Genomic DNA, 13,445 nt, shown 5'->3' with positions numbered 1-13,445 from the left:
GCCAATGAGCTGCTTTCCAAATTCCAGATGACCCCACCAACTCCAAGAAATAGTCTACCGCTGGCTAGGACCTCTGGGCCTGATAGCTAAATATGTTCTTTTGTCCTTTGTCATCCTCTTGCAGGGAGAAGTTATGATGAGAAAGTGGATGTCTTCTCCTTTGGCATCATCCTTTGTGAGGCAAGTCCCAGGAGCATAAAGCATTCAAGGAGGAAGGAAGGGTTGCTAGATGGTGCTGTTGAGAAATCTAGAGGAACATTTCCAGAGAACAGTTCTGGCAGATGCCTGAAGCAAGCGTCCACTATCCTTGCTCTTGGCTACTTTAAAGGAGGTTGTCACACTCAGCCTCATTTTGAGCAGGAGAGTCCAGAGGAAAAGGAGGAGGGTGGGAGCAGAAAAGTGGGGAAAAGCCAAAACAAGCCAAGGGAGAGGAGAAGGAGAAACAAGAAGCTCTTTACTGGAGACCAGGGCAGATTACTGGCATCGGTGATTTGCTCTTCCACAGCCAACCTGATAGGCAGGAAAAGCAAGAGCAAAAAATGGAATAGCAGAAAGAGGGAGAAGGGATGGTTCTGTGTCTCTTGTTTTTGGGTCCTAAATGCATCTGCACGCAGCTGCAGTAGATTGCACCAAAACCATTGTAGTCCTCAAAAGAAAAAGAAAAAAAGAATCAAAGGAACATTATGACCAAGATCTGGTGTGATATGTAAGAATCCAGACAATCGCTAGATGGCAGCAGAGAAATGCAGAACATGTAACTGTTTACTGCCACCTAATGATCATCTGGATGTTTTGCCACCCTCAATAAGGGCTAAAGTATTGGTCTAGGACTGGAGAGGTCCAGGGACAAGTCCCCTGTCCATAATGAAAGCTCACTTGGTAACTTTGAACCAGTTGCTGTATCACAGCTCAACCCACACCCTCAGCTTAACCCACACTGTCATAAATTGAGGGAGGGAGGGAGGGAGGGAGGGAGGAAGGAAGGAAGGAAGGAAGGAAGGAAGGAAGGAAGGAAGGAAGGAAGGAAGGAAGGAAGGAAGGAAGGAAGGAAGGAAGGAAGGAAGGAAGGAAACTCAGTTCAATTTTTACCTGCTTGGGATTTCTCACCAAGCTATTTTAGGCATACAGACCCCTCTCAGCTTCCTATATGTAAAGTGAGAATGACAGTACTAGCCTTATAAAATTAGCATTATTGTAAGGATTACTCACGTCATGCATATTTCTGCAAGGGTTACTGAGGTGACATATACAAATGCTGTACGTGGACTTTTTAAAAGTCCTTGAGGCATCTGGCACTGGCCAGCCTGAGCTCTACTTTGCTCTTCGGGGTGGCTCAGTTTATCTCCCAAGGGCTATCTTTTGAGACTTGTTCTAGATGACTAACCAATCCTAGATCAGCACAGAGAAGCTACTAACAGCTCCTTTTTTATTTTGCACAGATCATCGGAAGAGTCAGTGCTGACCCCGACTACCTGCCTCGAACCTTTGATTTTGGCCTCAACGTGCGGGGCTTCCTGGACCGCTACTGCCCTCCCAGTTGTCCTCCCAGCTTCTTCCCCATTGCTGTTTGTTGTTGCGATTTGGATCCTGAGAAACGGTGAGTGATGGGGCCAGAGGGTGGAGAAAGATTTAATCATGTCAGAAGCGAGGGCCTTCTGGGGAGGATATGGGGGGGGAGGGTATGTGGTTTGGGGAAAGGGATGTTTCCCTCAGGATGGATGGTCCAGCCTGGAGGGACAGAGGAAGCCGTTCACAACCTTCTGGTAAGGCTCAGGCTATGAGAAGCTCGGCTGCTCTTTTGCTGCTCCATATCCAGTTGTATATATATATACATATATATGTGTGTGTGTATATATATATACATATATATGTGTGTGTGTGTGTGTGTGTGTGTGTGTGTGTGTATATATATATATATATATATATATATATTGGCAACTGGCCCTCAGTCTCCTCTAGCCTTCGCATAATATACAGTCCTTAGAACCAAGGTTATTATGGTTTTTAACCATGTTGTATTCTTTTTTTTTTTAGTGTATGCCAGGGTTCTTGTTGATTGAGAGTGTGTGTGTGCCCGCACGTGTGCATGTGTGTAGTTACAGATACAGGTATAGAGCAGTGTTTCTCAACCTTGGGAATGTTAAGATGTGTGGACTTTAACTCCCAGAATTCCCCAGCCAGCAATTTCTGGGAGTTGAAGTCCACACATCTTAAAGTTCCCAAGGTTGAGAAACACTGGTATAGAGAATAAATAAACAACATGATATGGCAAGCATATCAGATTCCACTGTGTGCCTCCAGGAGGCATCTAGCTGACCAATTTTGAAAATCATCTGCTATGGCCATTTAGCAGCTAGGATGGACATAATACTCATAATTGCACCTATTCCTGAAGACTTGATTTGGGGCTGTGTGAGTACTAGATACTGGGCATAAGTAATAAGAAAAGGTCATCACTTTCCTGCCCTATTTGTGGGTTTCCAGTGACATCAGCTGGATTGAATTGGCCTTTGGGCTAATTCACTGGGGCTTTTGTGATAGATGGAGTAGCACCTCCACGTTCCAGAACAGTATACCTCTTCATTGTAGTTCCTATGCAATTGGGCTGAAGTAGATTCCCGCACTGGACAGGGGATTGGACTAAGAGGATCTCCAAGGTTGCTTCCAACCCTTCCATTCCATGGTTCTACGTAATGATAGAGCAGCATTTCTGAACCTCGGCAGCTTGAAGATGTGTGGACTTCAACTCCCAGAATTCCCCAGCTGGCATGTTGGTCCACACATCTTCAAGTTGCCAAGATTGAGAAAGACTGGTATAGAGAATGTGGAGGAAACTGTCCTCCTTACTATTGGATCCTGATCCCTATTCAGCATTTTCCCCACCTTTACCATGTTTCTTGTCCTCTTCCAGTGCAGAGTAGCCTACGCTTGTATGCTGGGGAGCTAAAATCCACACATCTTCAAGCTGCCTAGGTTGAGAAGCACCGTGATAGAGGAGTGCTGACTTCAGACTCTGCCCATGGCCCTCCAGGCCACTTTGGAACCAGATGGGGCTCTTAGCCTGACCAAGCAAAAATCCTCACACTCTTCTGCTCTCCTCTTTCTCTCCAGGCCTTCCTTCAGCCGGTTAGAGCAGTGGCTGGAAGCTCTCCGCATGCACCTGGCTATGCAACTTCCCCTGAGTTCACAGCTGGAGCAGCTGGACCGGGCCTTCTGGGAGACGCACCGGCGAGCTGAGAGTGGACTGTGTGCACATGCTGAAGTGTCTGAATGAGTACAGCAGGGGCAGGCAAGCAGCCCCAAGCCAAGCCTGCATGTCTCCGTATGAGCTGGGCTGAAGAAAAGCTTCTCCTGCTGAGCCCTGCCACCAGCTGCACGCAGCTCGCCAGCTAGAGCTGGTTGTCGAACCACTGGGAGCTGGTTCTCCCTGCTTCCTTCCTTGGGGGATGAGTTCTGTGCCTGGCTTGCGCAGAAATCGTCTGGGCAGCTGGGCTCCTGTAAATACTCCTTGTGAATAGGTCCTTCTCCTCATGTGCATCCTGCAAAGTGGAGGAGAAGTGAGGGGTCCTTGACTTTCTCCTTGTATGCTTTGTGGTTGCGAAAAGCTTTGCACGCCCCACTGAGCACGAAAGCTTCCGCCATCAGCTGGCATTAAGGTGGGGGCTCCTTCCCTGTCCCCCAAATACACCTCTACAGATCCTCTTTAAACCTTTGTCCTATAAAGTGGTGCCTTGGGTTGATGTGAACTTGCACACTTGGACTCTCGAGCCCCACTTCGTTGTTCTGTGAATAGGCCACGGGAGTCTATGCATGTGCTTCACCTTCGTGCTCCTGGGAAGTTGCAAGACTGAGAGATCTGTGCAGAAGTTTGGTCTGTGGGCTCCCTGGAGCCAGTGTCTGACTACATTCACACAACATCTTTAGCCCAGTCAGCTAAAGATTTAGTGGCTGTATTTGCACAACATACTGAGCTTACTGTTACTGTTAACCTTGGTTAGTATTTTATGTTTTATATAGCTTAGCATGTTATGCAAACCCAGCCTATTTGGCTAATTTGAGATTGATATATTGTGAAAATCCCCCCCCCCCACAAAATGGCACAATTCAGTAACCAGGTGAAATGTGTTACATGAATGCAGCTCTGTCAGTGCCCACTTGTGTGCGCTGTGTGCATGTTTCACTGTGTGCACACCTTAGCTTCTCCCTTCCTTCCTTCTGTTGCAAACATGTTTGGCAAAAGTACATAAACTCCAAGGCTGCTTTTTCTGGTGAAAAACTATTTCCTAAGCAGGCAGTTTGCCCCAGAGAGAAACTATAAGGTGGAGCTGAAACCTTCTCCTCTTACCCCTTCTCTGCTCCAAATTACCATTCCTTTTGAACTGCTTGCCCACTGCTGGAGAGGCAAAGGTGTGTCAACGTTTTGTTGCAAGATTTAGTGTGTGTGTGTTTGTGGGTGTGCACATGCGTACTCCCATGTGCTGTTAGGCCCTCGAAAAGGCAGTCTGGATTTCTAGAAGGAGAGAGGAGGAAACAACTCAGTCACCCTTTTAAAGGGAGATCTTCTTGCATAGTTTGAAAATCTAGCCAACTCTCTCCAGGTTCAGGGTAGAACTACAGGATGTGCACTAACCCCAGCCTTCCTCAGCCTGGCGTCCTGCAGATTTGTTTTCAACTCCCAGAACTCTTCAAGCAACGTGGCCTTCAGAACCGTACAACTTCCAGAATTCTTAGCCAGGGGTCTGGAGGCCAGGCTGCTTGGGGAATTCTGGAGTTGCAGTCTCAACCCATCTGGAGAGTATTAGATTGGAGAAGGCTGAGCTAATCTATGCACCAGGATCAGCAACAAAAATAAGCATTATTGGAGCCTTACCTGGGAATGGGCAGCAGGTACTTTCCATCTGTGTGATCAGCATGGTAGAAAGGAGCCTTCAGAAGGGAGACCAGCTAAGTGCATCTTGCCCAAGGATCCTCACAATGCAGAGACTAATTTTTGACTTACCCTTGTGGGTTGTGGGGCTACGTGACTAAATGACCTCTTGTGCCAAAAAACCCACCCCTGCATATTAAAACTCTCTATGTTAGAAGCAAGAGAGTAGACCCAACGTTTTCCTTACCTTGCAAGCTTTTTGTGGACAGTGATGTGAAGCAGCCATTCAGATCTGCTACTTGAAAAAAGGCAAGTTCCTATATTGTTCAATTTAGGAGGAGGAGATTAGCTTGATGGTCTGTTAATTTCCCAAAGAAGGGGAAGAATGGAGCTTTTTCAGTTGCTGAGAGTGCATTCATAAGAACCTGAACCATGGAAGACTTCCTGGGTTTGCAGTGCTAACGGTGTGAGTGGCCAATGGGAAAAACAGACCATTCCACCACCACCACCCCCGGCATTCCAGCACCCAGGACAAACATTGGTTGTACAACCTAAGTACAAGAGGGTCAGGCAGGAAGGCTTGAGGGAGTTTAGCCATGCCAGCTAGGAAATCCCTGGGGACAACCTACCTCTGATTATTAGTGCTGGTAAGAAACGTCAGGACTACCCACAGTTTCTGCACTTCTCTAGAGGTATCTGGCCAGCTGCTGAAGGAGACAACATGGATCTTCTTAAACTCTTACTAATGCGCTCCTGTTCTTTTCAGGGAAACGCCAGCATCTTTTTTCTTTTTCTTTTTAAATGAAGGCCAGTTTTCATGTTATAGGGTGGGTTGTTTTTTTTTTTTTCATTTTTAGGAGGAGGAAAACATGGAGAAAGAAAAGATTCTTTGCGATCTCAAAATGAATTCCCTCCATAGACTTGTGGTCCAGCTTCGTAGGTCCTATGTGCCAAACTTGCATCCAGACAACCTGGCTACAAAAATGTGAATTTCCTGGATCTTCTTGCTTAGAAACAAGGGAAAACTAACAATAGTGGTCTGGGATTCTGCAGATTCAAAAGAGGGTGACAGGTTTGCAGTAGGATGGAATGCCCCCAGATTATGATATGAATCACATTGTTATATGAACTATATAGTTTTCAGTCTCTGACTCTCTACAGATAAAACAGGCTAAAGCAGTGTTTCTCAGCCTTGGCAACTTGAAGATGTGTGGACTTCAATTCCCAGAATTCCCCAGCCTGCATGCTTCAAGTTGCCAAGGTTGAGATACACTGGGCTAAAGCAACGGAGTTTGGAAAAACAGGTTCTTATCGTTCCATATTTCTTCTCTTCTGGCTTCCCTGTCCCAAACTGAAAGTATGTATAACATCCACTGTATGATTTGAAGGATTTGGGGAAACAACTCTGATCTGTGGTGAAATTTCAAATCTTTCTGGCTTTGATCACCAAAGTCTGGCCTGTATCTAAGGGCGCTCCTCAAAGAGTCAAAACCAAATCAAGACCCCCTATTTAAGAGCAGTGTACCTCACCACTGTGTACTAGATTTGGGGGAAAAGAAAGTTTTTATATTTTGATTTTGCATATCTTTGAAGCTTCTGGCCTGATCCATCAGCATTTTTATGAACATCTGTTAGAAAAGGCTAAGGCTCAGATTTTTGTGAAACTGCATTTCATGTTTGATGCAAAAGATGACAGACCTTGTGTATTTTAAGGATGATCTTCAGAGGGCAGTGTAGGCAAATGTCTCTACTCCATTGGCACATCTATGTACATCTCTAGAAATGAATTATGTTTCTCTAGAATTTTGAAGGCTGCTTGAAACTGGTCTCTCCTAACTACGGCTGTGTGTAAGAGAGACACTTCTCCCATGCAGAAAACCTGGTGGCTCTACCAAGAAGCAAGAGAGGCTGGAGGTCTGCAGTGGAGGGTGAAAGAGGAATCTGTTTCCCCCAGGCCCAATGGGTCTCATGGAGGAGAGGGTCCCTTTGTTAACTGATGGGCATGTCTAAAAGCCATTTAGAAGTTCTGAGTTCGTGCCTACAATCTTGGTTTTAGACCATGTTTGACACTATCCTATCATGCACAGAGAACTCATTTGTTTCCCATCCTTCTCCCCTTTTTTTAGGGGGTCTGGTCTCCATCTTCTATGTGTTTCCCATTCTGTTCCCCTGGTTCTTTTAAACTCTTCAGGTGCTGCAAATTGCAGCCAGTGTGTGAGTTTTCCTGAGTCAGGCGGCTCTTTCACACGGCTCTGGCACACTTGGGGTTGGGTAGCCCCTCCTGCACACCCAGGGTCATTCTTCTGTAACACAGCTGAAGAGAAGAGTTCCTATCATTTGTTCAGCCAGTCAACCTTGGTGATTTTAGGAGTCTACCATATTATCAGTCTGCCTCAGTTGTCTTTAGGGGAAGTGTTAAGGGAAGGAACATGAATTAGACAAAGACTGTGAAACATTTCTACGCACTTTGACCTGGAAAGGAAATATGATACCCTCTCTGATGACAAAGATCAGAATTCACAAAACTGTGATGTAAAATTAATTTACATGGAAATAATAAAAGTCCTTCCACCCCCATGTTCTAGCCACCTGTGATTTTCTTGAGATTTCTCTGGAGGGTGTTTGAAGGTTTTTCAGATCCCTTTGCTGGCATTCAGAAGGATAGCTCCATAGAGCTACGTTCATTGATCTGGCTCCATTCATTCATCCCTCCAGCCTTAAGAACTGGATGAGCCCTAAACATGACCCCTGTGCTGCCTTTGTCCAGGGAGCCAAAGTCAACGTCACAGTCATGGGGTGAAGGATTTGCCAAGCTCTCATGTCAACTCTTGCCTTTATCCTAAATATTCTAGACAACATTATCAACCCACTTCCTGGCTTAAGTCATTTAAGTCAACAATACCGAGCTCCCTTACAAGGTTGTCAGATGGTTTACAAGGCAGTAATGCAGATGAAATATTGGGAATGCTTCAAATGACCTGGAAACTTATATTCCTTTACCTCCAGCATTTATTCTGGCACCTATTTCTAGTTTTTGTGTTCCTTCAAATTTGAATTTGCAACTTCCTTGAGCTAGGGACCAGGTACTTACTATATGTTGTAATATATTGCAGGACACCAAGGATGCTTTATATAAAATATATTAATTGAAATCCTAGATGTGTTCTTGTTTTTTCCAAGAAGCTGAAGCGCATACATCCTCTTCCTATTATCCTTTCAGCACTCTTAGGGAGTAGGTTAGGCTCGGGTCAAGCCAGAATTAAACCCAGGTTTCCCCATGCTGATCACAAGGTTACTCAGGTTTCTTCCAGCCTATTCATAAAGCTCTGGTTAATCTATGATTAATGATATGAGCAGGCCAAAGTATGATTACTAGTGCCATTACCAGAGAGTAACATAAACTGTCAATTTAGGACTGGGACTTTAGCATCAGCAAGTATTTTCCTTAACCCTCTTTCTTTGGACATTATCCCTTGGAAGGCCCATTGGTCTTCCTCACTCTTTATTTTAAAAGCTGCACCCCTTTCTTCCTTCAACCAGGCAGCAGCATCCATAGAGCATTTCCCCACAGCTGCATTAACATGTGCTCCCTGTCCTTGAGCTGGAAAAAAGTCCATCAAAATAATTTGGACTGTCTCCGCCGCCAAGCTTTACTTCTCTTCAACCATGAGGCTGGGGAGTGATGCTGTCCTTGCAGACTAGGACAGTTGTAGGGTACCTATCTTTGGCTTCCTCGGCTTCCTTTTCCCTACCACCCAGCATCACATACCAATGGAAACAGCAACCACCACTCTGCATAACATCCAGGGTGTGGTTGAGGGACTCTGGTGCTCCATCCAGCTCAGGGTTTCTTAACCTTGGCATGCTGGCAGGAGAATTCTGGGACTTGAAGTCCACACATCTTGAAGTTACTAACAATTTCCAAGGGGCATGTCCTCATGACGCCACCTCCAGCCCAGCCCAGCCCAGGTCAGAAGGAGCCGGAAGTCTGTAGTGACACCACTGGTAATATGGGGTTTTCCCTCGGGAGTTGGCTGGGATCTTTCGATACAAATAATTTACAGATATCCCAATTATTTGGGATTACCTTACGTCTATGAATGAGCATCTTTGTGTTGGAATGTCCTTTCTGCAGACTGACTTGGACCTCTGAGCAATGGGCCCTGAGTTTCCCTGGCAACATGAGCCCTTGATGGTGAATACCCTGCTTCATCTGCCTTGGCTGATGACTGTTCCAAAAGCATCTTCTGTACCAGACAGAAGGCCAGTTCCACTCTTTTAAACAGTAATCAATCATTTCCCCACTTTGGGGAAAGTACTGTCCACCCCAATGACATGCATACATTCTCTAGTACAGTGTTGTCCAAACTTGGCCACTTTAAGATGAGTGGACTTCAACTCCCAGAATTCCCCAGCCAGCCATGTCCAAGTCCACTCATCTTAAAGTGGCCAAGTTTGGACAACACTGCTCTAGGAGAAATGGGTCTCTTGCATGAATTGAAGATCTCACTGTTTTGGCGTAATATAGTCACAGACCAATTCCTGCCTTTAAATCAAAACAGAGTTTCATATATCGCTGCTTTGGCTCAACCTTTAAAAAAAACTGAAGTCTCAAACAGGCTCATTGAAATTAGCTACCTTTATTGGTGGGATTAAAAAATAAGCTACCAGAATGTATAAACCTATATATATTTTTACAACCTTTCAATAAATACTTCCCATCCCCAGACAACAGACAGGATTTTTCTTTTTTTGTAGGAAAATATCAAGATTTGAAAAATGAACGAATAAAAGCAGAGACACTGTTTGGGGGTTCCTAAACATCCTGCGACTCTCACACACACACTCATCTTTTGTTACTCCTGGGGCTACTAACCCAGCAGTTAAGGCAGTGAGAATAAGGGAATAAAATGTTTTGGAGGCATTCTTGAGAGCACACAATACTACGCATTCAGGAGCATCCATGGGGGATTGTGGGGGGGAGGAGTTAAAAAAAAAAAGATTATGGCCGCAATTGTGTGTTCAAAGCCCTGTCCCTTTTTTACATGTGTTGTGATGCAATACACTTTAAAAAGGACAGGGTTTCCAACACATATTTGCGAACACCCTCTTGGATTTATTGACACCTCCCCTGTCCCACTGTACACATTCCAGAATCGCAGCACCACCCCTGACAGCCACCATGTTTTATGCCCAGCATCCAACCACAGCAGCCTATCTTCACAACATGAAGGTTAGAAACTTTTTTTAAAAATTAAAAAGAAAAGGTTAATTTAGGACTACTTCCTCTAGTTTTCTGCACTTTCAATTATGGCACAAGAACAGTCCTCCTTGTATGCAACAATGAAGTTGGACTGAAGTGAAGGGGGCAACAGCTTGTCTGTACGTGATATTGGGTATCCTTGTGGCCTGGTGCTTTAAGAGTGGTGCAGAGCTAACACACTTTTCAAAGAGCTTTCAGAATGACCCAGTAGGTAATAACAACAATGATGCTTAAATAAGGTTAAAAATAGTGACATTTTAGAGTAGGTATTTGCCTTCATCTGTGTAAAGAATTCAGAAATGCAAGTGCCACATGTGTGTCCTGGAGGATAAATTAATAATAAAGAGTAATCAATAATGAACAAGAATAAGTATATCAAATGATAGCATTACAATAGGAAGAGAACAATTATGGTTTCAGACGAAAGGACTGTTTGCAGTATCAATCAAAGGCTTCCCTGTTCCCAGTTTTTCTTCAAGTTATAGGAAAAAAATGGAAGAGAAGAAATACAGGAAGGTTACTAGTGAAGATGACATTCTTAGCCCCCTGATAATATTGCATGAACAAACCAGGTTAATTGCACAAGAAAAGCCTTGTCTCGAAGCACCTCTATAAAGGATAAATATTGAAGTCAAGGGTATGGGGTCAGCCTCTGTAATAGCAGTTTGCTCTACCAATACTAGCAAGTAGTAATGTTTCCTCCATGCAATGAAAAACATTGTATGTATACATTTATGTATATCAAGGTATCTTAAAAGCACAGAAGCAGGCCAGACCAGGCTAGGTTTTTTCCCCACACTGGTCAATTGCCAATCCTATCCTATGCATTTGGGGCTGGATGGAAAGGACTGCTTAAAATCTAGGGGGTCCTTGTTTCCAAACCTGCAGTTTTGAGGCCCTTCTTTATTCAGAAGCTTCTGCAGGTGATATTATAATGGTTGCTATAGGGATGGTTCTATGATGCCCAGTGGGTTCTGAGCCTTCTAGAGAAAAGAACCAAATATTCTGCTTTTCCTGGCCCAGCTTACAAGTCTGTTTGGATCTAGATTCATTGACACTGTGAGAACTGTTAGGACAGGCAGCTTATTAGAAAAGAGAATGAGACAGAAGGGTGAGCACTAACAGGGATCTATCAACAGCAATTACTTGACTCCTACAGAGCCTCCATGGTTAGAGGAAAAATACCACTAATTACCAGATGCTAGTAATATGAGAGCTTTGGTTGGATCCAGCATGCTAACATTCAGCATGCTCTGTGCTACAAATGAACAAAGGCTGTTGGTCATATTCAGAAGCATCTCTTAGCTCCAGCAGGTCCATGTCCTGTGCCACCTGCTGACACTTTGAATTCCTCTCCATCATCTCCAATTCTTTGCTTCTCTTTTGCATACAGGGGGAAAAGCCCGTTTCCTTAGAGGCCATCCACACTTCAATCCCAAATTGGAACAGCAGGTGGCTTTCATAGAAATACACCCGTATCTCCGGTGAGATCACCTTGGTTTTCCTCTGGGCACTTTCCATCAGCACCCCTCCTTGAAAGAGGAAAGTGCCTTCCTGTTCATAACACACCAGGCCATGGTTGCCAGGATTTTGGAATTCTGATACTCCTTTCGAACAGCCGTGAAGTGAGAGAGACATAGTAGTAGATGAATTGGCTGTTTCTCTTCTTTGAGGGTATCTCACCAACACTTTCTGTAACTGATCGGCTGGTTGGAGAAAGATTTGTAGCTTTGTTCTCTGAGATATTCTTTTAAAGCATAACTGCAGCATGCATGATCAACAGAGATGGAAATTTCAGCAGGTTCAGAAGATTGCCCCCCTCCCCAATAGAGCAGCAGCATGCAGATCTTAAGGAAGGACCCTCCAGAGAGGGGAGAGTGCCAGGTGTTTTTTTCAGACTTCTAGGAAAATCTCCATTCGGAATAAGCCACATATTAAAAGATCCACTTGCTGAATAGTCCTAATTTAGGTATTCTTGATTGAAAACACGCGTGTGAGCAGATACGTATTCACAAGAGACCCAATCACTTAAGACACATGAGAAGGAATAATTCCTAATGAGATGGAATATTCCTCACAAGAAGCCTGGTTATTTTGCACATTCACCAGCTGTTGGGTGTGTGGCTGTTCATGGGAGAGTAAATTTCTTTTTACTTTGTTTTTACCTTACTTTGATAAATAGCTTGAAAAACTTAAATAAAATTAATAATATTCGCTTGCAAAAACTATATTAACTCCATGTTTTGACCCTCTCACTTATAAAGAGATAAATGTAAAACAGAACAAAACAGAGTTTTTGCAAAGGGAGTGCTCATATGTTTGATCCGGTCAGAAGTTTTCAGTGCAAGATTTGGGCCACTCCCATTCATTTCAATGGGGCTGATAAGGGGGAATTTACTGCTGGCTTCTGCTCATGGCCTTCATGTTTTCCAGGAAGATTTTTTTTAAAGCACTCCCAACCTGTGATGCAAGTCTGAAAGTTCTCCATTTTACCAGATCTTATAGATGTGAATTTGTCATTTCATCTCTCGTATGCATATCATATTTTTGCCAATAATTTTAAAAGGAACTTGGAGAGAATATCTTACTTACGTTTTTTGTATGCCTGCTTTTTCACACTTGCATCTTTTTTACAAATGGGTTGGAAAGGAATCTGAACAGAATCGCACCAACCAGAGTTGCTGGTACAAATTATCAGAGTCTGCTATCAGATGAGAGTTAAGTTTCCTTTCAGTGCTGTGATTGCAGAATAGTTCATTTCTACACTCTCTAGAAACATCACCACAATGATGAACTGTAGCCAGACTGGATGGAGAAAAGAAAAGTTCTCATCTGTTGAAAGGTTGCAGTAGAATCCTGGAGCCTTTTCGACTTTCTCATTTCTTAGATGGGTAAGTAATTATACAACTTTGGTTTTAAGGCGATCATTGCAGCAATACATGTTTCTCATAAGGTATGTCAAAGACCAAGCACTGGAGATGGGGTGAAATTCGGTGGGATGTAAACATTTTCTGCCTCGGAAGGATGCCAGCCAGCAGGGACAAAGGAATATGTTGTGGGGGGCAATTTATGATGACTATGAATCTTCCATCTGCTGCTGGATCTTCTGCAACATTTCCTGCACTCTTCGTAACTGAAGGGGGAAAAACGTGCCAGGAATTTATTTATCTGCTTGGTTTATCTGCTTTTCTGTACAAATTGAACACCCAAAGCAGCTTACAGAACAAATACCGCCCCAAAAAGTACAGAATTGAAAATACCAAAACACATACCTTAAAACACAAATTAGCAACCTGATCTGTAGAGGCCTGCCTA

At 44.0% G+C, this 13,445-nt stretch overlaps 2 protein-coding genes across 4 annotated transcripts in view; one reads left to right on the top strand and one right to left on the bottom strand.

Moving 5' to 3' along the window:
* The window catches only part of LIMK1 (LIM domain kinase 1), a 48,343-nt gene extending 40,359 nt beyond the window's left edge, over nt 1-7,984 (top strand). For both annotated transcript variants that reach the window (XM_007436980.3, XM_088152392.1), the window contains 3 exons: nt 125-180; nt 1,440-1,597; nt 3,112-7,984. In XM_007436980.3, the coding sequence (XP_007437042.1) occupies nt 125-180; nt 1,440-1,597; nt 3,112-3,274 (377 nt within the window). In that variant the 3' untranslated portion in view covers nt 3,275-7,984. The remainder of the gene's footprint in view (nt 1-124; nt 181-1,439; nt 1,598-3,111) is intronic.
* A 1,526-nt stretch (nt 7,985-9,510) lies between these two features.
* SEPTIN4 (septin 4) overlaps nt 9,511-13,445 on the bottom strand; it is a 49,326-nt gene continuing 45,391 nt past the window's right edge. For both annotated transcript variants that reach the window (XM_088152306.1, XM_088152304.1), the window contains exon 12: nt 9,511-13,263. In XM_088152306.1, the coding sequence (XP_088008432.1) occupies nt 13,207-13,263 (57 nt within the window). In that variant the 3' untranslated portion in view covers nt 9,511-13,206. The remainder of the gene's footprint in view (nt 13,264-13,445) is intronic.

Source organism: Python bivittatus, unplaced genomic scaffold (genome assembly GCF_059951505.1).
Source record: "Python bivittatus isolate LINGU-HERP-01145 unplaced genomic scaffold, Pbiv_v1 ctg000690_np1212, whole genome shotgun sequence".
Classification (NCBI taxonomy): Eukaryota; Metazoa; Chordata; class Lepidosauria; order Squamata; family Pythonidae; genus Python; species Python bivittatus.
The sequence above is the reverse complement of the archived record's forward strand: the minus strand, read 5'-3'. Positions and strand labels throughout refer to the sequence as shown.